The 22145-nt window shown below is 49.4% G+C and overlaps 1 protein-coding gene across 1 annotated transcript in view; it reads right to left on the bottom strand.

Annotated features, from left to right (window-relative positions):
- Positions 1-1249: 1249 nt before the first annotated feature.
- Positions 1250-22145, bottom strand: part of LOC120049456 (NACHT and WD repeat domain-containing protein 2-like) — an 80215-nt gene continuing 59319 nt past the window's right edge. The window contains exons 4-7 of the mRNA XM_038995721.1: positions 11474-11677; positions 9638-9788; positions 7528-8117; positions 1250-5149 (exon numbers count right to left, since the gene is read on the bottom strand). Of these exons, the coding sequence (XP_038851649.1) occupies positions 1250-5149; positions 7528-8117; positions 9638-9788; positions 11474-11677 (4845 nt within the window). The remainder of the gene's footprint in view (positions 5150-7527; positions 8118-9637; positions 9789-11473; positions 11678-22145) is intronic.

Below are 22145 nucleotides of genomic sequence, written 5' to 3'. Positions count from 1 at the left end.
GGCCAATAAAAATAAAATATTAAAATTGTCAAAAGAACACAGACACTGGACAGAGGAACTTTGCCTAGAAGGCCAGCATCTCGGAGTTGCCTCTTCACTGTTGACTTTGAGACTGGTGTTTTGCGGGTACTATTTAATGAAGCTGCCAGTTGAGGACTTGTGACTCCTCTGTTTCTCAAACTAGACACTCTAATGTACTTGTCCTCTTGCTCAGTTGTGCACCGGGGTCTCCCACTCCTCTTTCTATTCTGGTTAGAGCCAGTTTTACGAAATCTTCAGTTTCTTGGAAATTTCTCGCATGGAATAGCCTTCATTTCTCAGAACAAGAATAGACTGCCGAGTTTCATTAGAAGTCCTTTGTTTCTCGCCATTTTGAGCCTGTAATCGAACCCACAAACGCTGATGCTCCAGATACTCAACTAGCCTAAATAAGTTTTATTGCTTCTTTAATCAGGACAACAGTTTTCAGCTGTGCTAACACAATTACAAAAGGGTTTTCTAATGATCAATTAGCCTTTTAAAATGATAAACTTGGATTAGCTAACACAATGTGCCATTGGAACATAGGAGTGATGGTTGCTGATAATGGGCCTCTGTACGCCTATGTAGATATTCCATTAAAAATCAGCTGTTTCCAGCTACAATAGTCATTTACAACATTAACAATGTCTGCACTGTATTTCTGATCAATTTGATGTTATTTTAATGGACAGAAAATGCGCTTTTCTTTCAAAAACAAGGACATTTCGAAGCGACCCCAAACTTTTGAACGGTGGTGTATATAGTTTAATGTTCAGTACGTATGATTTAATTAAACATAAATAAATACACATTTCTTAACAACGACATTATGGCATAATATGCACAACGCAAAGAAAGTAACACACGTACGAAGAAAATTGGTAAAGCTAACCGAAATGACTTTGGAAATGTAAAACGGAGAAATGTAAATATCAACATTGTTCTTCAAATGCAAAAGGGAAAAATTATGTCAAACCAATACATTAAATATATTTTATAACATATATAAAAGAAAATTAGAACCATAAAAAACTACTTGGATTCTAACAGTCATCGTGTGAAGAAAATGAATAATCTAACACCATATAGGTTGTAGTAATACATGACTTGAGTGCAGCGTTATAGTAGCAGCCAGCATATAGTAAACTACACAGAGGACATCTGCAGCTGAATCAGGTGGCTGTAAACAAGGGTCAACTGTAACCCCCCCCCCCCCCCCCCACCCCCTTCATTGCAACAGTTCACTCTTTTTGGTGGGAGTGGTGGTCTCTGGCTCCCCTGAGTCAGAGACATTGATGGGGCTATCCCTGGAGAAGACCTCAGTGGACTCCCTCCACACGCAGTCGGCGATGGTCTTGAAGGTGTGGTTGCCGCACTTGGGCCTTACCTTCTGTGAGGCGTTGTTGACGATCTGCCGGCTGTTGGACGTGGCAATCTTGATCTTGAGTGCGGCGTCCACGCGGTCCACCACCGTGTATGTGCTGATGCTGCCGTCCTCGAAGCCGATGATGATGTTGAGTGCCCGCTGGGACAGGCAGAGGAAGGTGGGCGTCTTGTAGAGGGAGCATGTTCCGATGCTCTTTCCATCTGCCAGACGCATCACTATCAGGTTGGACACCACACCCGCTTCGTCATCTTCATCGCAGTTCCGGAAGCAGATGTAGACCAGGTAGCGCCCGTCCCTGGACAGCTTCTGCCGCCAGATGATACCGGCGGCGTGGACAAGCCTCAGCTTCCCGCTGTGAAGGTCCAACACGTTAATGTTCTCGTCGCCCTTGGAGACAATACCCAGTTTCCCATTTGGTGAAATCTGGAAGTCTTCCAGGTTTTTGAGGAAGTTAGTAGGCAGCTGGACGCGTCTGCAGACTGACTCGTCCGCCACGCTCCATATAAACACAGTCTCTGTCGATGTAATGAAGACCACGAAGTCAGGGCAGTCGGGAATAAGCTTGAAGTTGACAATGCTAATGCCGTCGTCACAGACAAACTTCTTAGAAATACTGCCTGACCAGAGGCTGACAGCGAGCAGCTTGTTTTTAGTAGTTCCCACTAGGAAGGTGTTTGCGGTGGTGATCAGTGCGTTCTGGAGGGTCACCAGTATGTTGCACACTTTGTGTCCGGTGGCCAGCCTCCAGACTCGGGAGCAGTTTTGTTCGCAGAGGGACACCACAAACTGGTCGTTGTGGGTCATCAGGAGCTGGGATATCTTCTGTCCGTTGATGCGGAAAATGTTTTCGCCAGTGGCCGTGTGCCAGATGTACTGGCTGCACTTGTCATCCGACGTCACCATGAGATCCCCGGAGGAGGTCAGGACACAGTTCTCCACCAAGCCCTCGTGCTTGAAGACAGTCTCGATGAAGCCCGTGCTGAAGTTCCACTTGTGGATGGCTTCGGAGCCATCCATGGTGAACACAAAGTCTTCCCTTCCAGAAAGCTGTAAACTCTGGATCCTCTTACCTGTTTTGTCGATGTTGGACATGGCGGTGATGATGTCAATGTCCCAGACAGATAGCACTCCACTGCTAGCAACAGACAGGAGCAGGTTGTGGTGGGTGGACTTGATGAGTTTAATGATGGCCCCAGAGATCTCAATCAGACTGGCCATGCACTGCCCACTGTCCCTCCTCCACACAAATATGGACGACGTGTTCTCCATGGAGGCCACGATACTTTGGCCATTTTTGGAGAGGACTGCTGCCACGAAACGCTCAGCGCGCTTGGCCTTGAACTTCTCTGCCATCTTCCACAACTTGGTGTCCAGGACCTCGATGCTCTTGTCTTTGCAGATGAGGATGGAGCGCTGGTCTTCTGACAGCTCAATGCCCACCACCTCGCTCTCGTCCCCCCGGCAGTCGTAATCTTCCATCAGTCTGGGGTTGGTGATCTCTTTGGTGTTCCACACCGACAGGCTCCCCTCATTATCGATCATCACCATCTGGTGAATGGTGTCCAGGACTAAGATGGACTTGACGAATCCCCCGGAAAACTCGGACGTGACCGTGGCTAGTTTGTCCCCGGTGCCCAGATGGAAGATGGACGTGGTGTTGAGATACTGACCACAGAAGGCATACATTCCATCCGGGGAGCATTGGACGCAGGTGACCTCGTACCAGCAGTGGAACTGGTAGAGGGGCCAGCCGTAGAGCAGATCGATCACATTAACGTCTTTACTGGCCTCTAGCCAGGCCAAGGCATGATGGCTGGCCAGTGTGAATCCGTTGATGAAAGCCACCCCTCCCGTGATACCACAGTGCTTGGAGCCCTTGATGTCTACTTCGGACAGCAGGCAGGACTTATGGTTGTCATAAATGAGCAGCGTATTCTTGGTGGTTGCCACGACCAGGTACTTCTCATCGCTTGTTAGTCTGATCCCCAAGACAACCGAGCGGGCCGTGTCTATCTGCCGGAGGAGCTGCCTGCTCTCCACGTCCCATGTGCTGACGGACCCGTCGTCCAGGGCCACGAGGACAATGTTGGGGGCTAGGGTGGGCAGGATCTCCACTATCTGCATGTAGCTGGAGCACAGCGGCAGCCTTTCAGGGCTGTAGGTGACGTCCATGGAGGAGTGGAGGGGCACGATGGAGCAGTACTTGGGGCCGTCCTTGTCGCACTCCAGGAGGAGGTGTCGAAGCTTTGGTAGGGAGGTTACCACGGGGAGGAGCCTCTGCTGCAGCTCTGCAGACAGGGACGCCGGGTTTTTCATCACTTTGACCTTGATGCTGCGCAGCGTGGCGGCCAAGAACTTGAGCTCTTTCTCCTGGGAGTAGCTGTAAGCTACGTCGATGTCGGTCAGCGCCTTCTCAAACTGCCCTATCTTGATCATGGTGTAAAGCCAACTGAAGTTCATGATGACCCCGTACATGAGGTCGTCCGTGCGGCCACTCCGAGTCAGGTGGTAGAGGAGCTCTGTCATCTTCCTGTGGTTGACGAAGAAGATGTCAGGCTCGAGGAGGTTGCACTGGAACACCCAGGGCTGCTCAGGGGTCTGCCTGTCATAGGAGTACTTCTCGGCGGATGCTTCTTTGTGGGATGGCTGCTGGGGGTGGGGGTTCTTGTGTTGGGAGATGTTGAGCGAGGCAAAGTGGTTGTTGTCGCAGTGGAAGATCTTTTTTCTGCCGCCCGACCACGCCCCCAGGAAGTACTCGGCCAGGAGGCTGTGCATCTGGTGCACGTCCTCCTCATTGCTAAGATACAGCTTCTGGGCGATGAGGTGCAGATGTCTATTGGCCCACACCATCAGGGTAACGTTTCTCACCTGCCTCTCCACCAGGTACCCCTCCAGTTCCTCTTTCAACCTCGCCACCAGGTCATAGGAGATCCTCAGCGGGTTTTTTAGATTTGAACTGACCATGATATCTCCCAGCACACTGTTATCCAGTGACAAAATATCCTCCAGCTCTACCTCCGTTAAGCCCGCCTTGGCCATGGTAATGTATCCCAGCGCCCTGAACACGAACCGCTGCCCCAGCTTGTTCTCCACCGAGTAGAAGAGCTGCTCAATGCTCTCGTGCACGGTGGAGCACAGCGAACGGTCGTCCACGTCCTTGTGCGAGCGCCAGTGTACCACCTCCCGGTAGACGAGGTTGACGAACATGGGTAGCGTGCACTTGGCCAGCGCTTCATTGACATAGATCTGCTGTCCCGAGGTCACCTTCCTCTTCAACCCCAGCAGCTGCTGCTTCAGTGTTTGACTACAGGTCTTGCGGTCACGCTGCACCAGCTCCACGTAGCGTCCTTCGTCATGGATCAAACAGCGGAGCTTTTGGAGGATTCCGTGCTTGTTGGGTAATGTTGAGACAACGATGCGGACAGTGCGAGGCAGGTGGGCGGGAAGCCACCACAGCTTGCGGGCCTCGTCGGCCTCTGAGAGCTGCTCCAGCGCATCCAGGATGATGACCAGGGGCCGTTGGAAGGAGGACTCCCCAAGGAGGTTGACTAGCAGCTCCGTCATCTCCTGGATCTTGTTGGGCAGGAAGTGGATGAGGCAGCGGTAGTTGATGGCTATCTGCTCGCAGATGCTCTGGAGGAGGGTACGCAGGTTTGTGGCAAACTCCGAGGAGCCCACGAAGCGGACGATGACCACCGGGTCTGTCTCGGGGCCCATCTCCGTCTGGAGCCACGTGTAGGCCTGGAAACGACAAAGAGAGAGAGAGAGAAAAGAGATTTAGTCACTTTTTCAAGGATAGTTGTCTTACATGAAGGAGCTCTGTGAAGAGATGCGCAATACACAACTCAGAGAGAGAAAATGTACAAGGCCATGTTTTCAATAACGGATTGCATTTATAAAACAGTTTTCAAAGCCTCAAAGCATCTCAAAGCGCGTTCCACTGTAAGGGAAGGGTTATCAAACCTGAAAAAGCTTTGTGAAAAAAATTATATATATAGTTTTGTCGTTAATTTTGTGTTATTGTGTAATTTCTAATTAGCTCTAGCTTTTTGCAATCATTTTTACCCAATCCATATTTACTCTGTGTGACTCAGAAGACAACATAAAGCTCTACTAAAGTGGAAGGAGCTAGAATTGCTATTCGGAAAGCACTGGGCGTGATGTGATGCCAAGGTTAGAGCAGTGTACAGAGGACAGAGGTCTGTTTCAATACCAGGTATTCTGTCTCCTGGGGACATATACTTTACAAATATAACCGCATGAATGTGAACTCAGTTAGTAGAGTTGATACATTATTCAACAGATCCTGTGAACGTTTTAAGCTGTCCTCTCCTCGCCAAGGCCATGAGGTAAACAGAAAAACAACAAGCGAAAATGTAAACATTTTCAAGAGTTAGATAGACGTAGCCTGATACCAGATCTGAGGAGGACTGGCCAGTCAGGTGCCCAGTGCATATCTCAGATATGTGAGTCTAAAAATGCCTGATCCCAGATCTGAGGAGGACTGGCCAGTCAGGTGCCCAGTGCATATCTCAGATATGTGAGTCTAAAAATGCCTGATCCCAGATCTGAGGAGGACTGGCCAGTCAGGTGCCCAGTGCATATCTCAGATATGTGAGTCTAAAAATGCCTGATCCCAGATCTGAGGAGGACTGGCCAGTCAGGTGCCCAGTGCATATCTCAGATATGTGAGTCTAAAAATGCCTGATCCCAGATCTGAGGAGGACTGGCCAGTCAGGTGCCCAGTGCATATCTCAGATATGTGAGTCTAAAAATGCCTGATCCCAGATCTGAGGAGGACTGGCCAGTCAGGTGCCCAGTGCATATCTCAGATATGTGAGTCTAAAAATGCCTGATCCCAGATCTGTTTGTGCTTTAGTCTACTTCATTGTCAAGTCAAATCATGTTTTGCACGAGAAAGGAGTTGGCAAGGAGTTGGCATGAGTGCAGGAACGAACTGGCAGCCATGCAGGCTAAGATAGAAGTATCCAATGACTTTCCCAACATGAGAAATATTTCATGAATCAGTGTTGCTCCCTGTTTCCCTTGTTTCATACATATTTATAGTTTCATTCAATCATTCACCAAGGCCCCCTGCTGTGATTCCTAGAATCCTTCCTAGACTATAGCAGTGTGTGTGTGTGTGTGTGTTAGTGCGGGTGTGTGTGTCTACATGTGGGACTGGGACTGTGTGGATTCTATTGTACGTGACACGCATGGCACGTAGAATCCAGGGGCCTCATTTCTGACCGTAAATGTCACACTAAATATCTATGTGTCAACTCCAAGGAGACCAGGTCTCAGAGTTCATCATGATGGATATAGAGTTAGCGACTAAAATCTGTGACAGTCTGTGACAGTCTGCTCTGGTCGACAGGCTGTCAACAGATCCCTCCCTCCCTCCCTCCCTCCCTCCCTCCCTCCCTCCCTCCACAGAAGCAGCAGGTAGAAGCAAATAAAGACAAATGCTTTTATATCTACTATATCTAGCACTCTGTTCTATGTGACAACTCTGAGCAATCTATTTCACCTGTGATAAATGAACTGTCAACTGTGATATATTAGAGGTGAAGGAATCTATTATAAAGGTCAAGAAGCAGGGTAGAGCGGCATCGGGTGACTGCACTGTGTGGGCTCCCTTGCAACATGACCCTAACATGACCTGGGCAAACAGACGGCCCAGTAAGTGAACAGTGACCTGACACACACACACACACACACACACGCACACGCACACGCACACGCACACACACACACACACACGCACACGCACACGCACACGCACACGCACACGCACACGCACACACACACACACACATCTACTGCAAACACAAAGATAGGCACAAGTGCATAGTTGATGGATGGACTTACATGCAGCAAACTAACACAGATGGATAATGCACGCGTAACGAGCAAATCGACACCCTTGCGTACTCTTACACACAGACAGACGCACTCAAGCAGACGAACACAGATAGACCCCAAAATGTACATTATCTCTCACACAAATGCCTGTTGTAATTGATAAAGCCTTTCATTTATTATTGCAACATCTAAACCAGGAAGTCCCATTAAGACCTAAAAGTCCACCCCCCCCCCTCAACAGTACAGTCAATCACCTGTTTGGCCACCTCGGCCAGCAGCAGTGTCTTCCCCGTGCAGGGCCCACCGTAGACCACCAGGGGGCTCATCCTACTCCCTTTAGACGGCAGCAGATACTCCTGCACCAGGTCCAGCGTCTCGCTCTTATAATCGTAGAAGGCCGAGAAGTTCTTACACAGGGAGAGGTGCTGAAGGATCTCGTCGTACAGGGGGTCGGTTTCTGTGTCAAAGTTCTGCTGGACCGTGGCCTGGATGATGTCCACCATATCCTCGTAGAACTGTTTACACAAGCCTTCCACGTAGTGGCTCTCCACTTCCTGGGAGTAGCCTAGTTTCATGTCGCAGTGAGTCACAGAGGAGTAGACGCGGAGGTTGGACGAGGCCACCACAGTGGGGATAAACTCGTCTCGCACTTTTAAAAGACGTTCGTAGGCTTCCTGGTTACGCATGACGCGGTCCTCGGCGACGACGATGTCCATGTACTTGGCCATCTCCGGGAGTTTGGCGTGCCGGTCGAAGTTGGAGATCTTGCGGATGTAGCAGACACACTTCTTGAGGAAGGCCGGCGTTTGTTTGCCCAAGGCGAAGTCCAGTTCATCCTCCAAGGCTGAAAAAACAGGAGAAAAACAAAAAACAAACAAACAAATCAATTCAAAGTTAGAAAATGTTTTGTCCTTGAAGAAACTTGCTATATAATATTTCTGAGGAGTTAGTCTCATCCACACAAGATTTGGAGTCTTAATATTGTTCAAAGTTATGTGAGTTATTGTTTCTGAACCCACACTACAGGCCTACTACTTTTCTAAGGAGTTTGAAGAAGGCTAGCATTGTGTTCTGTTGTGAGCGCCTAAGCTTGTCTTCAAAACAGACTTGGGAGATTTGCGAGTCTTTAAGTAAAGCCACACAGATTCTGGCAGTCTTTTTTAGCCTGCCTTTAGTCTGCGATTAGATATGTTTCCCCTAAGCCTTGTTTGAGGAGAAAGACGGTTGATACAATCACATAACCAGCATTGCAGCCTTATCACAGCCCCCCCCCCCCCCCCTCTCCTCCTCAAAGAGACAGTTCTACTGAAACTTTGCCAGCATCTCCCGTGTAGTATCGCCCACACTGCAGCGTGCTATAGAAGAGACGGTTAGAAAAGCCAGAGGGAAAAGAAGGGGGAGATAAATGCTGTTTGAAGCTCGGAATAGTCAATTAACTGGCATACTGAATGTATTTTTCCCCCCAGTACACATAAGCGCTGGCTATGCCTTTGAACAAATCAAATATAGAAATCTACATGGTAATCAAGTAAAATGACTTTGTGTGAATTTGTGAATTTGTCCACAGCGTATATATGGCTCAGCAAGGGGAACATAGTTAGAGACAATCCACAAAACTCTCTCTATATTCATTATAAAACAGGCTGTTGCTGCATTTTCTCTAGGTACAAACACCTAGCCTACAAAAGAAACCACAGTGGCCACCCATGATGCCAATGTCCCACAAAACTCAACAAACATTTTGCAAGGTACATCAGCCTAGAAAGGCTACAGAGATATGCCAGAGAAACACCTTGCAGACACAGGGAATATACTAACTTTCTCTTTCACCCTCAAAACGGGTGATAGTGTCCAATTCAATCAGTGATGATTACATTCACCCAAAATGGAGTGACTTTTGGTGTAATTAGACCCAATTTGGAACACATTTGGAGCCCTCTAGGGCAGACCTACTTTTTTATATTGTAAACACAGAGAGATATTTTTTTTTAAATGGGCTATATCTAGTCTGCATGTGTCGGTTTATCTCCGTTTTCCGTATCTGTAGAAACTCTCTGATGGTACATTGGCTCATGAGGAAAACAGATTGCTACCACAAAATCATCATAATAACTATATTTAACTAAAGCCTTCCCCAGTTAAATGTTTCAGGAGGTCAAATGAACACAGACACACATATCTTGGTTGTACAATATAGCTCAGTAAAACAAGAAAAAGCCACAACACTAAATAACACAATATACTATACTGAGTTTGATGGTATAACACCATAGAAGAAGAAGAAGAAGAAGAAGAAGAAGAAGAAGTAGAAGAAGTAGAAGAAGTAGAAGAAGAAGAAGAAGGGGACAGGAGTAGCCTTCATACCAGAGCAGAGGAATTTCTTGGCCTGAGGTGGCTTCATGGTGCCCTTCTCCTGGAGCTGCAGGACAGACCTACGGAAGATCCCCTTGATCTCCCCAGACACGTTCCTCCACGCCTTGTCGTTCTTCAGCTTGGCTGCACTGCTCGACTCCATCTGTAGAAGACAGGGAGATAAAGGGAGTTTTTTAATGTTGGAATTGATGCACAGTTGCACTTTTTTGTTGTTGTTGAACATATAGAGTAGATTAAACAATAAGTAACTAGCTCGATTGGTATGCTTTTGATTTTCAGACGGCAGTCTTAACAAAGCCAGAGACCTAGTGTATACAGCTCTTTTTTTGGCAAGGCAAAAAGGAAGGAACTTATCGAGAAGTTGGTAAATGGTAGAAACTGTTGAAGTTGTTTGGGCCCACGACAAATCGATGCAATATAGTGCATCGTCTCCACAAGCTGACTGGACCACACAGACATATAGAGGACGTCTATATCTGCTGATACCAATAGAACTACAGTAGATATCCTTGGAGAGCAGTGGAGGCTGGTGAGGGGAGGACGGCTCATAATAATGGCTGGAACGGAGCGAATGCAACGGCATCAAACACCATAGAAACCACGTGTTTGATGTATTTGATACCTTCCACTGATTCCGCTCCAGTCACTACCACGAGCCCGTCCTCCCCAATTAAGGTGCCACCAACCTCCTGTGCTGGAGACAGGAAGTTAATGAGATTCACGAGAGAAGGTTCCAGGATGCCAACTGTGCTGTTTTCCTCCATCAAACCTCCAACCAAGAGGAAGAGCCGCATTGAGTGACACAAGCGCTAAATGTTCAGCTAGCCAAAGCGGCATGCTAAAAGCTAGTACTGTAGTGACAGGGTGACCGTCACACAGGCATGCACAAACATTCAGCTACCCGTTACAGTGTATTTATAATGCTTAACTTAACTAACTAGCCTAGCACTGTAGTTATATGGGGACTGTGACAGCTGCATGGAGAGCTGCAGATATGTTTACTGCTTAGTGCCGACTCACAGTAAGATTTACAAAGCTTTTAAGAAAACGCAAGGTGAATCTTTATAGGTCTCACACTTTCCACTAGAACTTTCCACCAGAACAACACATTCTAACGGGAGAAGCAACTTGATGTCCAGACGTTTTGAGAGAGCTGTTTCCAGGTGACTTTTAATGGCCAATATTACAAGTGCTTTAAAAAAGCCCTTTTTGTGAATGTGAAGGGCATGCATCCAAGCATAACAGTTTGCTTAGACTAAAACAGAGCAGAAAAGCTCCCTTTTCCAATGTAAATATGATACTGATACTAAAGATCCTTACTGTCATTTTATTTTTTGTAATTTGAAATAGATTTCCAAGTCTTTTTGTAAATGATTGTAAAGCCCAATTTGTCTGTCCATATTTTTTAATTTCGCTGACTTTGCTGATGTGGTTGTCCCACCTAGCTATCTTAATAAGATGAATGCACGAACTGTAAGTCGCTCTGGATAATAGCGTCGACTGAATATGGATGTTTCAGTATCTTGGGCTAGTCTCACTGAGACCGACCTACTCAGTCTTTTTCCATATGATCCGAGAGAACAGTGGAGGCTGGTGGGAGGAGCTATAGGAGGACAGTGAAATGGTATCAAACACATCACACACATGGGAAACCACGTTTGACTCCGTTCCGTGTCTGTCCTGCCTGCCATTACGATGAGACTGTTCTCCTATAGCTCCTCCCACCAGCCTCCACTGCAAGAGAACCTGGCCGACGGCCATTCCAGAACAACTGGGTCTGAGCATATGTTCTGTAGGTTTTTTGAGGCAGAAGGTTTCAGATCTTACTGAGTTTTGGTAGTTCTTCAACATCTGGGCTTTGGGTTTGAGGTAGTAGGCCGGCGGCACGGAGTTCTCATCTCGACAGTACCACTCCTCCAGGATGTGTGTGTCTAGGCCCGCCTCCACCGCAGCGTCCAGGATCATCTCAAACTCTGGAGCTTCCACCTCCCCCGGCACGCGGATACTGCCATACTTCTCTCCCACCAGCGCCTGGGGGGGAAGAAAGAAAGACAGAGAGAGGTAGAACAGTCATCATCATCATCATCACCGCTTGACTTTCTATGATTATTGGTTTTCAAGGTTTCTAGTTGCTCTCAGTCTTGGAGTATCTTTGAGGCAATTTATGATTTTCACATTAAAGTGCTTACGACATCCTTTCATTTATTTCCTGTTCCTGTTTACCCGGGCTGCTATCTGCCAGGCACACACACGCACGCACGCACGCACGCACGCACGCACGCACGCACGCACGCACGCTCGCACGCACGCACGCACGCACGCACGCACGCACGCACGCACACACACACACACACACACACACACACACACACACACACACACACACACACACACACACACACACACACACACACCGAGGCAGAGTGAGTGGTGTGCTGAGTCTATGAGGCCTGTATTGGTTTAATTGGTCTGTGTTCCCTCTCAGTGTCTGGGTGGTTGCTTTGAATGGACATCAATGGAATGTAATGAAAATAACGGGAGTGTGGGTCGGTTCGTCGGTCAGTGGAGGCTGCTGAGGGGAGGACGGCTCATTAATAATGCCTGGAGTGGAGTGAATGGAATCAAACGGTATCATAACCTGATGAAGACAGATTAGGTTATTAAATTATTGCATCTGAGCTCCTAGAGTGTGAGGCTCAAGTTTTCTACATCACTAGCCAGCACCTCTCCTAAACAGGTGTTCTACTCTGCTAGCCAGCACCTCTCCTAAACAGGTGTTCTACTCTGCTAGCCAGCACCTCTCCTAAACAGGTGTTCTACTCTGCTAGCCAGCACCTCTCCTAAACAGGTGTTCTACTCCGCTAGCCAGCACCTCTCCTAAACAGGTGTTCTACTCTGCTAGCCAGCACCTCTCCTAAACAGGTGTTCTACTCCGCTAGCCAGCACCTCTCCTAAACAGGTGTTCTACTCTGCTAGCCAGCACCTCTCCTAAACAGGTGTTCTACTCCGCTAGCCAGCACCTCTCCTAAACAGGTGTTCTACTCTGCTAGCCAGCACCTCTCCTAAACAGGTGTTCTACTCTGTTAGCCAGCACCTCTCCTAAACAGGTGTTCTACTCTGCTGCTAGCCAGCACCTCTCCTAAACAGGTGTTCTACTCTGCTAGCCAGCACCTCTCCTAAACAGGTGTTCCACTCTGCTAGCCAGCACCTCTCCTAAACAGGTGTTCTACTCCGCTAGCCAGCACCTCTCCTAAACAGGTGTTCTACTCTGCTAGCCAGCACCTCTCCTAAACAGGTGTTCCACTCTGCTAGCCAGCACCTCTCCTAAACAGGTGTTCCACTCTGCTAGCCAGCACCTCTCCTAAACAGGTGTTCTACTCTGCTAGCCAGCACCTCTCCTAAACAGGTGTTCCACTCTGCTAGCCAGCACCTCTCCTAAACAGGTGTTCTACTCTGCTAGCCAGCACCTCTCCTAAACAGGTGTTCCACTCTGCTAGCCAGCACCTCTCCTAAACAGGTGTTCTACTCCGTTAGCCAGCACCTCTCCTAAACAGGTGTTCTACTCTGCTAGCCAGCACCTCTCCTAAACAGGTGTTCTACTCCGCTAGCCAGCACCTCTCCTAAACAGGTGTTCTACTCTGCTAGCCAGCACCTCTCCTAAACAGGTGTTCTACTCTGCTAGCCAGCACCTCTCCTAAACAGGTGTTCTACTCTGCTAGCCAGCACCTCTCCTAAACAGGTGTTCTACTCCGCTAGCCAGCACCTCTCCTAAACAGGTGTTCTACTCTGCTAGCCAGCACCTCTCCTAAACAGGTGTTCCACTCTGCTAGCCAGCACCTCTCCTAAACAGGTGTTCTACTCTGCTAGCCAGCACCTCTCCTAAACAGGTGTTCTACTCTGCTAGCCAGCACCTCTCCTAAACAGGTGTTCCACTCTGCTAGCCAGCACCTCTCCTAAACAGGTGTTCTACTCTGCTAGCCAGCACCTCTCCTAAACAGGTGTTCTACTCTGCTAGCCAGCACCTCTCCTAAACAGGTGTTCTACTCTGCTAGCCAGCACCTCACTTAAACAGGTGTTCTACTCTGCTAGCCAGCACCTCTCCTAAACAGGTGTTCTACTCTGCTAGCCAGCACCTCTCTTAAACAGGTGTTCTACTCTGCTAGCCAGCACCTCACTTAAACAGGTGTTCTACTCCGCTAGCCAGCACCTCTCCTAAACAGGTGTTCTACTCTGCTAGCCAGCACCTCTCCTAAACAGGTGTTCTACTCTGCTAGCCAGCACCTCTCCTAAACAGGTGTTCTACTCTGCTAGCCAGCACCTCTCCTAAACAGGTGTTCTACTCCGCTGGCCAGCACCTCTCCTAAACAGGTGTTCTACTCTGCTAGCCAGCACCTCTCCTAAACAGGTGTTCTACTCCGCTAGCCAGCACCTCTCCTAAACAGGTGTTCTACTCTGCTAGCCAGCACCTCTCCTAAACAGGTGTTCCACTCTGCTAGCCAGCACCTCTCCTAAACAGGTGTTCTACTCTGCTAGCCAGCACCTCTCCTAAACAGGTGTTCTACTCCGCTAGCCAGCACCTCTCCTAAACAGGTGTTCTACTCCGCTAGCCAGCACCTCTCCTAAACAGGTGTTCTACTCTGCTAGCCAGCACCTCTCCTAAACAGGTGTTCCACTCTGCTAGCCAGCACCTCTCCTAAACAGGTGTTCTACTCTGCTAGCCAGCACCTCTCCTAAACAGGTGTTCTACTCTGCTAGCCAGCACCTCTCCTAAACAGGTGTTCCACTCTGCTAGCCAGCACCTCTCCTAAACAGGTGTTCTACTCTGCTAGCCAGCACCTCTCCTAAACAGGTGTTCTACTCTGCTAGCCAGCACCTCTCCTAAACAGGTGTTCTACTCTGCTAGCCAGCACCTCTCCTAAACAGGTGTTCTACTCCGCTAGCCAGCACCTCTCCTAAACAGGTGTTCTACGCCGCTAGCCAGCACCTCTCCTAAACAGGTGTTCCACTCTGCTAGCCAGCACCTCTCCTAAACAGGTGTTCTACTCTGCTAGCCAGCACCTCTCCTAAACAGGTGTTCCACTCTGCTAGCCAGCACCTCTCCTAAACAGGTGTTCTACTCTGTTAGCCAGCACCTCTCCTAAACAGGTGTTCTACTCTGCTAGCCAGCACCTCTCCTAAACAGGTGTTCTACTCCGCTAGCCAGCACCTCTCCTAAACAGGTGTTCTACTCTGCTAGCCAGCACCTCTCCTAAACAGGTGTTCTACTCTGCTAGCCAGCACCTCTCCTAAACAGGTGTTCTACTCTGCTAGCCAGCACCTCTCCTAAACAGGTGTTCTACTCCGCTAGCCAGCACCTCTCCTAAACAGGTGTTCTACTCTGCTAGCCAGCACCTCTCCTAAACAGGTGTTCCACTCTGCTAGCCAGCACCTCTCCTAAACAGGTGTTCTACTCTGCTAGCCAGCACCTCTCCTAAACAGGTGTTCTACTCTGCTAGCCAGCACCTCTCCTAAACAGGTGTTCCACTCTGCTAGCCAGCACCTCTCCTAAACAGGTGTTCTACTCTGCTAGCCAGCACCTCTCCTAAACAGGTGTTCTACTCTGCTAGCCAGCACCTCTCCTAAACAGGTGTTCTACTCTGCTAGCCAGCACCTCTCCTAAACAGGTGTTCTACTCCGCTAGCCAGCACCTCTCCTAAACAGGTGTTCTACGCCGCTAGCCAGCACCTCTCCTAAACAGGTGTTCTACTCCGCTAGCCAGCACCTCTCCTAAACAGGTGTTCTACTCTGCTAGCCAGCACCTCTCCTAAACAGGTGTTCTACTCTGCTAGCCAGCACCTCTCCTAAACAGGTGTTCTACTCTGCTAGCCAGCACCTCTCCTAAACAGGTGTTCTACTCTGCTAGCCAGCACCTCTCCTAAACAGGTGTTCTACTCTGCTAGCCAGCACCTCTCCTAAACAGGTGTTCTACTCTGCTAGCCAGCACCTCTCCTAAACAGGTGTTCTACTCTGCTAGCCAGCACCTCTCCTAAACAGGTGTTCTACTCTGCTAGCCAGCACCTCTCCTAAACAGGTGTTCTACTCTGCTAGCCAGCACCTCTCCTAAACAGGTGTTCTACTCTGCTAGCCAGCACCTCTCCTAAACAGGTGTTCTACTCTGCTAGCCAGCACCTCTCCTAAACAGGTGTTCTACTCTGCTAGCCAGCACCTCTCCTAAACAGGTGTTCCACTCTGCTAGCCAGCACCTCTCCTAAACAGGTGTTCTACTCTGCTAGCCAGCACCTCTCCTAAACAGGTGTTCTACTCCGCTAGCCAGCACCTCTCCTAAACAGGTGTTCTACTCCGCTAGCCAGCACCTCTCCTAAACAGGTGTTCTACTCTGCTAGCCAGCACCTCACTTAAACAGGTGTTCTACTCCGCTAGCCAGCACCTCTCCTAAACAGGTGTTCTACTCTGCTAGCCAGCACCTCTCCTAAACAGGTGTTCTACTCTGCTAGCCAGCACCTCTCCTAAACAGGTGTTCTACTCTGCTAGCCAGCACCTCTCCTAAACAGGTGTTCTACTCCGCTGGCCAGCACCTCTCCTAAACAGGTGTTCTACTCTGCTAGCCAGCACCTCTCCTAAACAGGTGTTCTACTCCGCTAGCCAGCACCTCTCCTAAACAGGTGTTCTACTCTGCTAGCCAGCACCTCTCCTAAACAGGTGTTCCACTCTGCTAGCCAGCACCTCTCCTAAACAGGTGTTCTACTCTGCTAGCCAGCACCTCTCCTAAACAGGTGTTCTACTCCGCTAGCCAGCACCTCTCCTAAACAGGTGTTCTACTCCGCTAGCCAGCACCTCTCCTAAACAGGTGTTCTACTCTGCTAGCCAGCACCTCTCCTAAACAGGTGTTCCACTCTGCTAGCCAGCACCTCTCCTAAACAGGTGTTCTACTCTGCTAGCCAGCACCTCTCCTAAACAGGTGTTCTACTCTGCTAGCCAGCACCTCTCCTAAACAGGTGTTCCACTCTGCTAGCCAGCACCTCTCCTAAACAGGTGTTCTACTCTGCTAGCCAGCACCTCTCCTAAACAGGTGTTCTACTCTGCTAGCCAGCACCTCTCCTAAACAGGTGTTCTACTCTGCTAGCCAGCACCTCTCCTAAACAGGTGTTCTACTCCGCTAGCCAGCACCTCTCCTAAACAGGTGTTCTACTCTGCTAGCCAGCACCTCTCCTAAACAGGTGTTCCACTCTGCTAGCCAGCACCTCTCCTAAACAGGTGTTCTACTCTGCTAGACAGCACCTCTCCTAAACAGGTGTTCTACTCCGCTAGCCAGCACCTCTCCTAAACAGGTGTTCTACTCCGCTAGCCAGCACCTCTCCTAAACAGGTGTTCTACTCCGCTAGTCAGCACCTCTCCTAATCAGGTGTTCCACTCTGCTAGCCAGCACCTCTCCTAAACAGGTGTTCTACTCTGCTAGCCAGCACCTCTCCTAAACAGGTGTTCTACTCTGCTAGCCAGCACCTCTCCTAAACAGGTGTTCCACTCTGCTAGCCAGCACCTCTCCTAAACAGGTGTTCTACTCTGCTAGCCAGCACCTCTCCTAAACAGGTGTTCTACTCTGCTAGCCAGCACCTCTCCTAAACAGGTGTTCTACTCTGCTAGCCAGCACCTCTCCTAAACAGGTGTTCTACGCCGCTAGCCAGCACCTCTCCTAAACAGGTGTTCTACGCCGCTAGCCAGCACCTCTCCTAAACAGGTGTTCTACTCTGCTAGCCAGCACCTCTCCTAAACAGGTGTTCTACTCCGCTAGCCAGCACCTCTCCTAAACAGGTGTTCTACTCTGCTAGCCAGCACCTCTCCTAAACAGGTGTTCCACTCTGCTAGCCAGCACCTCTCCTAAACAGGTGTTCTACTCTGCTAGACAGCACCTCTCCTAAACAGGTGTTCTACTCCGCTAGCCAGCACCTCTCCTAAACAGGTGTTCTACTCCGCTAGCCAGCACCTCTCCTAAACAGGTGTTCTACTCTGCTAGTCAGCACCTCTCCTAATCAGGTGTTCCACTCTGCTAGCCAGCACCTCTCCTAAACAGGTGTTCTACTCTGCTAGCCAGCACCTCTCCTAAACAGGTGTTCTACTCTGCTAGCCAGCACCTCTCCTAAACAGGTGTTCCACTCTGCTAGCCAGCACCTCTCCTAAACAGGTGTTCTACTCTGCTAGCCAGCACCTCTCCTAAACAGGTGTTCTACTCTGCTAGCCAGCACCTCTCCTAAACAGGTGTTCTACTCTGCTAGCCAGCACCTCTCCTAAACAGGTGTTCTACGCCGCTAGCCAGCACCTCTCCTAAACAGGTGTTCTACGCCGCTAGCCAGCACCTCTCCTAAACAGGTGTTCTACTCCGCTAGCCAGCACCTCTCCTAAACAGGTGTTCTACTCTGCTAGCCAGCACCTCTCCTAAACAGGTGTTCTACTCTGCTAGCCAGCACCTCTCCTAAACAGGTGTTCTACTCTGCTAGCCAGCACCTCTCCTAAACAGGTGTTCTACTCCGCTAGCCAGCACCTCTCCTAAACAGGTGTTCTACTCTGCTAGCCAGCACCTCTCCTAAACAGGTGTTCTACTCTGCTAGCCAGCACCTCTCCTAAACAGGTGTTCTACTCTGCTAGCCAGCACCTCTCCTAAACAGGTGTTCTACTCCGCTAGCCAGCACCTCTCCTAAACAGGTGTTCTACTCCGCTAGCCAGCACCTCTCCTAAACAGGTGTTCTACTCCGCTAGCCAGCACCTCTCCTAAACAGGTGTTCTACTCTGCTAGCCAGCACCTCTCCTAAACAGGTGTTCCACTCTGCTAGCCAGCACCTCTCCTAAACAGGTGTTCTACTCTGCTAGCCAGCACCTCTCCTAAACAGGTGTTCTACTCTGCTAGCCAGCACCTCTCCTAAACAGGTGTTCCACTCTGCTAGCCAGCACCTCTCCTAAACAGGTGTTCTACTCTGCTAGCCAGCACCTCTCCTAAACAGGTGTTCTACTCTGCTAGCCAGCACCTCTCCTAAACAGGTGTTCTACTCTGCTAGCCAGCACCTCTCCTAAACAGGTGTTCTACTCCGCTAGCCAGCACCTCTCCTAAACAGGTGTTCTACGCCGCTAGCCAGCACCTCTCCTAAACAGGTGTTCTACTCCGCTAGCCAGCACCTCTCCTAAACAGGTGTTCTACTCTGCTAGCCAGCACCTCTCCTAAACAGGTGTTCTACTCTGCTAGCCAGCACCTCTCCTAAACAGGTGTTCTACTCTGCTAGCCAGCACCTCTCCTAAACAGGTGTTCTACTCTGCTAGCCAGCACCTCTCCTAAACAGGTGTTCTACTCTGCTAGCCAGCACCTCTCCTAAACAGGTGTTCTACTCTGCGAGCCAGCACCTCTAATAAACAGGTGTGTGTTTCTTTCACCTCTAGTTCAAACGGTATCAAACATTCCATGACACTCCATTCCAGCCATTATTATGATCTGCCATCCCCTCAGCAGCCTCCGCTGTCGTCGCCACATGGAACAATGGAACTGAGAATGTATGCACATATTAGATGAGGTTAAAGGTTGTTGTCAGGAATGCTATAATCTTCATCATTATCATCTTGAACAGTGACACCAGCATCATCACCACTCTCTCCCTATAATAATTTGGTCAGGGATACAAAATGATATAAAACCCAACCACTCACACATGCTTGATAGAATAATAGTATTTTAATCACATCTGCCTACCACGCTGAAATAATCTGCACTAACTAATTATCTTCTCACTCAAAACTAGGGTCGCAAAGGGAGAGGATATTACTCAAAACTTTGGAATTTTACCAGTAACTACCAGAATTTTGGTATCTTTCAAAACATTTCCAAACAAATCAAATCAAATTTTATTTGTCACATGCACCTGTAACGTCTGCTTCCATCTCACACTCTCAAACACGTAGATTCCCTGAACGCAGCTCACTCTCCAGATCCCAATCACCTGAATTCTGATCACCTATTCACACACCTGTATGTCATTATCACACACTATTTAGTTCAGTTCTTTGCACCCCATGATTGTGATGTATTGTTTGCTTTGTGACACACGTCTAGTCGGAGCTCTGTTTGTCCTGTAATCTAATCCTCCTGTGTATGATAGTTTTTTCCTGCCTCTCTAACAATGCCTTTTGCCTATTCCCTGCCTGTACTTTAGCCTATCAGATTTCCTGTTATCAACCTATTGTCTGATTTCCCGGACAACGTTGCTAGCCTTTTCCCTGCCTGTACTGTTTCCTTTTTGGACTCCGTGTGTATGACCTTCTGCCTGTCCCTGGACCCGGCTACCTGCCTCATCCTGTGTATGACCTTCTGCCTGTCCCTGGACCCGGCTACCTGCCTCCTCCTGTGTATGACCTTCTGCCTGTCCCTGGACCCGGCTACCTGCCTCCTCCTGTGTGTGACCTTCTGCCTGTCCCTGGACCCGGCTACCTGCCTCCTCCTGTGTATGACCTTCTGCCTGTCCCTGGACCCGGCTACCTGCCTCCTCCTGTGTATGACCTTCTGCCTGTCCCTGGACCCGGCTTCCTGCCTCCTCCTGTGTATGACCTTCTGCCTGTCCCTGGACCCGGCTTCCTGCCTCCTCCTGTGTATGACCTTCTGCCTGTCCCTGGACCCGGCTTCCTGCCTCCTCCTGTGTATGACCTTCTGCCTGTCCCTGGACCCGGCTACCTGCCTCATCCTGTGTATGACCTTCTGCCTGTCCCTGGACCCGGCTACCTGCCTCCTCCTGTGTATGACCTTCTGCCTGTCCCTGGACCCGGCTACCTGCCTCCTCCTGTGTATGACCTTCTGCCTGTCCCTGGACCCGGCTACCTGCCTCCTCCTGTGTATGACCTTCTGCCTGTCCCTGGACCCGGCTTCCTGCCTCCTCCTGTGTATGACCTTCTGCCTGTCCCTGGACCCGGCTACCTGCCTCCTCCTGTGTATGACCTTCTGCCTGTCCCTGGACCCGGCTACCTGCCTCCTCCTGTGTATGACCTTCTGCCTGTCCCTGGACCCGGCTACCTGCCTCCTCCTGTGTATGACCTTCTGCCTGTCCCTGGACCCGGCTACCTGCCTCCTCCTGTGTATGACCTTCTGCCTGTCCCTGGACCCGGCTACCTGCCTCCTCCTGTGTATGACCTTCTGCCTGTCCCTGGACCCGGCTACCTGCCTCCTCCTGTGTATGACCTTCTGCCTGTCCCTGGACCCGGCTACCTGCCTCCTCCTGTGTATGACCTTCTGCCTGTCCCTGGACCCGGCTACCTGCCTCCTCCTGTGTATGACCTTCTGCCTGTCCCTGGACCCGGCTACCTGCCTCCTCCTGTGTATGACCTTCTGCCTGTCCCTGGACCCGGCTACCTGCCTCCTCCTGTGTATGACCTTCTGCCTGTCCCTGGACCCGGCTACCTGCCTCCTCCTGTGTATGACCTTCTGCCTGTCCCTGGACCCGGCTACCTGCCTCCTCCTGTGGTCCTTTACAACACCTGCGCTTGAAACCAGCTGTCTGTCTCCCATTGTGTTCATTACAGCACCGAACACAACAGGTTTAGTGTGAAACTGTGAAATCCTTACTTACAAGCCCTTAACCAACAATGAAGTTCAATAAATAGAGTTATGAAAATATTTACGAAATAAACTAAAGATAAAAAAATGTCAAATCAAAAAGTAACACAAGAAAAGTACATAACAATAATGAGGCTATATACAGGGGGCTATATATCTAGTGGCCTATTTTGGGTGCGTCAGATTATCACCGATGTGTGTAATGATCTCTGGCCCTCTGTGTGGCTTTATCACATGTCAAATATATTAAATAATTCATTAGGATGATTTAAAAAAAAAGGACAAAGCTTTAAAACAAAATAAATATAAACCATCAACATAGTGAATGTGGTATTTAATGAGGGTTTCCACATGAAACCATCTATATCATTATTTTATATATATATATTTTACACACTTATATACACTGCCTTTGGAAAGTATTCAGACCCTTTACTTAATAGTTTGTTGAAGCACATTTGACAGTGATTACAGCCTTGAGTCTTCTTGGGTATGACGCTACAAGCTTGGCACACCTGTATTTGGGGATTTTCTCCCATTCTTCTCTGCAGATCCTCTCAAGCTCAGTCAGGTTGGATGGGGAGAGTTGCTGCACAGCTATTTTCAGGTCTCTTCAGAAGGGTGCGATTGGCTTCAAGTCCGGGCTCTGGCTGGGCCACTCAAGGACATTCAGAGACTTGTCCCAAAGCCACTCCTGTGTTGTCTTGGCTGTGTGCTTAGGGTCATTGTCCTGTTGGAAGGTGAACCTTCGCCCCAGTCTGAGGTCCTGAGCGCTCTGGAGCAGGTTTTCATCAAGGATCTCTCTGTACTTTGCTCCGTTCATCTTTGCCTTGATCCTGACTAGTCTCCCAGTTCCTGCCGCTGAAAAACATCCCCACAGCATGATGCTCCCACCACCATGCTTCACTGTAGGGATGG

Source organism: Salvelinus namaycush, chromosome 6 (assembly GCF_016432855.1).
Source record: "Salvelinus namaycush isolate Seneca chromosome 6, SaNama_1.0, whole genome shotgun sequence".
In the NCBI taxonomy this organism is placed as follows: domain Eukaryota; kingdom Metazoa; phylum Chordata; class Actinopteri; order Salmoniformes; family Salmonidae; genus Salvelinus; species Salvelinus namaycush.
Note: the sequence above shows the minus strand (reverse complement) of the source record. Positions and strands in the feature narration are given on the sequence as shown.